General features: G+C 52.3%; 1 protein-coding gene across 1 annotated transcript in view; it reads right to left on the bottom strand.

Moving 5' to 3' along the window:
* The window catches only part of Ryr3 (ryanodine receptor 3), a 273,574-nt gene that overhangs the window by 89,164 nt on the left and 182,477 nt on the right, over nt 1-1,933 (bottom strand). The window contains exon 51 of the mRNA XM_013014307.1: nt 789-878. Within this exon, the coding sequence (XP_012869761.1) occupies nt 789-878 (90 nt within the window). The remainder of the gene's footprint in view (nt 1-788; nt 879-1,933) is intronic.

Raw genomic sequence — 1,933 nt, 5'->3', positions numbered from 1 at the left:
TTTAATTTTTTGAGTTCCAAGTATATTTTAGATATGAGACCCTTGTCCATTGTATGGCTAGTGAAGATCTTCCCCCAATCCGTGGGCTTTCTATTGATCTTGCTAGCTATGTCATTTGCCCTGCAGAAGCTATCTTGCAGACTTTTCTGCCTAGGCTAACTTTGAATTGCAAGCTTCTGCATCTCAGCCTCCTGAGTAGCTAGGCATGAACCTCTGGCTGAATTATGTTTTGATCAAAGTGTAATTTCACATATAATCAATATTCAAACAGAGACACACATGCCATCTCTTACAGAGATCACTAAGTTGAATCTCACAAACCGTGCTTACTGATTGCAAAATAGGAACTCAGAGTTGAGATGAATCAAACATCTTAATTTACAAACAGAGACGTGTTCATATTTCCATGGGGACTTCCTATCTTGGTGTCATCTATGTGTATATAATGTGTTTGAGTTTCTCCAAGGAGCTCCAGCCCTTTTACCGACCCAGTTCCAACGATCTAACAAAACCCCTTCCTAGCTCAGCTGCAGGAGAATCTAAGCACATTTTGGCCCAGCCTTAAGTGCTAAACAGAGCTTTTGTTCACCAGTCTTTGGTTTTCAGAGCCAAAGAATAGAGTCTGAGACATAATCATGCAAATGGTCCTGGGGCTGCTGCCCCCTGACAGGCTTAGGGGCAGACTCCAAAGGCCAGGAGCTTGGAAGACTGCTCCCTGTCCGGACTCCTCTGAGCTTCCAATACACCTCCCAGGGAAAGAGCCGGACCACAAGGCGGCCAATTCTTACCTTCTCAGTCAGCGTCTTGAAGGGTCTCATCAGAGGGTGGGTCTTCACATTTTCATCTAGGGAAATGCCGTATTTCCATCCACTCTGACTCTGCAGAAATACCCTCAGTTCAAATATCTTCGGCACTCAGAGAGCCCTGCGACGCGACCCAAACCTGTGTGTGCCTTTTCCTGAGTGACAGCTTGGAAATCCTCTTAGAGAATGTCTAGGGGTCCTTCCAGGCTGCCAGGGGCTCAGCCTCCTGTTCCCCGAACTCTGCTCCTTTGTGCTTCTGCCTCCACTTTCTTGCTTGTATTTCAGGCCTACTTGAAACAATGCCGTGGGGCCTCGGGCCGGGGGCCAGGCTTCACGTAACGGCGTGAGAATACTGCACTACTGACCACTGTGTTGAAGCTGTATGGTTTACAACCAACCACAGAGCTCGACCCCAGCAACGCCCGCTTCCCCGTCACAAGCTGCAGAACGTCACACGTCATCACACATGCCAGTGGCGTCCCTGAGCGGGACGTGTGGGACTTGTGGGCTCTGTGACTCCGCCAGGCCGACTCAGCTGCGTTCTCATTTGGCCTCTGCTCATTTGTAACATGCTGCTTCCCTGGCTTCTCTCCCTCCCCTTGTCGAGAGGTCGACCTCCATCCCCTGAGCTCTGCCTGATGTCCTGCGGGCGCATCTACACCTGCCCAAAGAACCTGGCAGTTCCCTCTCTGAACGGGCTCCCTGTCCACCAGAGGCCAGCCCTCGCCTGTGCTTCCAGGCTGCTGCTCAGTGCTCCTCCCTCTCCATCCCCTGACCCTGCTGCCCTCAGCTCTCCTGCGGATCACTTCGGACGTCTCCAGTCCTCCACAGACTCGCTTTCGACACGACAGAATCGCTATCGCTCCAGCAGGGCACCGTGCTGCTCTGTTACTTTTCTGTCAGCTGACCTTCTGGAAAACCCAATGCTTAGACCTAAAATAGGACCTTGCTCACCTCTCACCCTCCATCCATGTCCTACACCACATGCCATGTGGCTCCCGAAAGCCACCCAGCTCTCTTGACCTGGCCTGGCCGGGCCTGCTTGCACACCCTTCCCTGGCCTGGCCTGCTTGCACACCCTTCCCTGACCTGGCCTGCTTGCACACCCTTCCCTGACCTGGCCTGCTTGC

This window comes from Dipodomys ordii, unplaced genomic scaffold (assembly GCF_000151885.1).
Source record: "Dipodomys ordii isolate 6190 unplaced genomic scaffold, Dord_2.0 Scaffold23, whole genome shotgun sequence".
NCBI classification, from domain to species: Eukaryota; Metazoa; Chordata; class Mammalia; order Rodentia; family Heteromyidae; genus Dipodomys; species Dipodomys ordii.
Note: the sequence above shows the minus strand (reverse complement) of the source record. Positions and strands in the feature narration are given on the sequence as shown.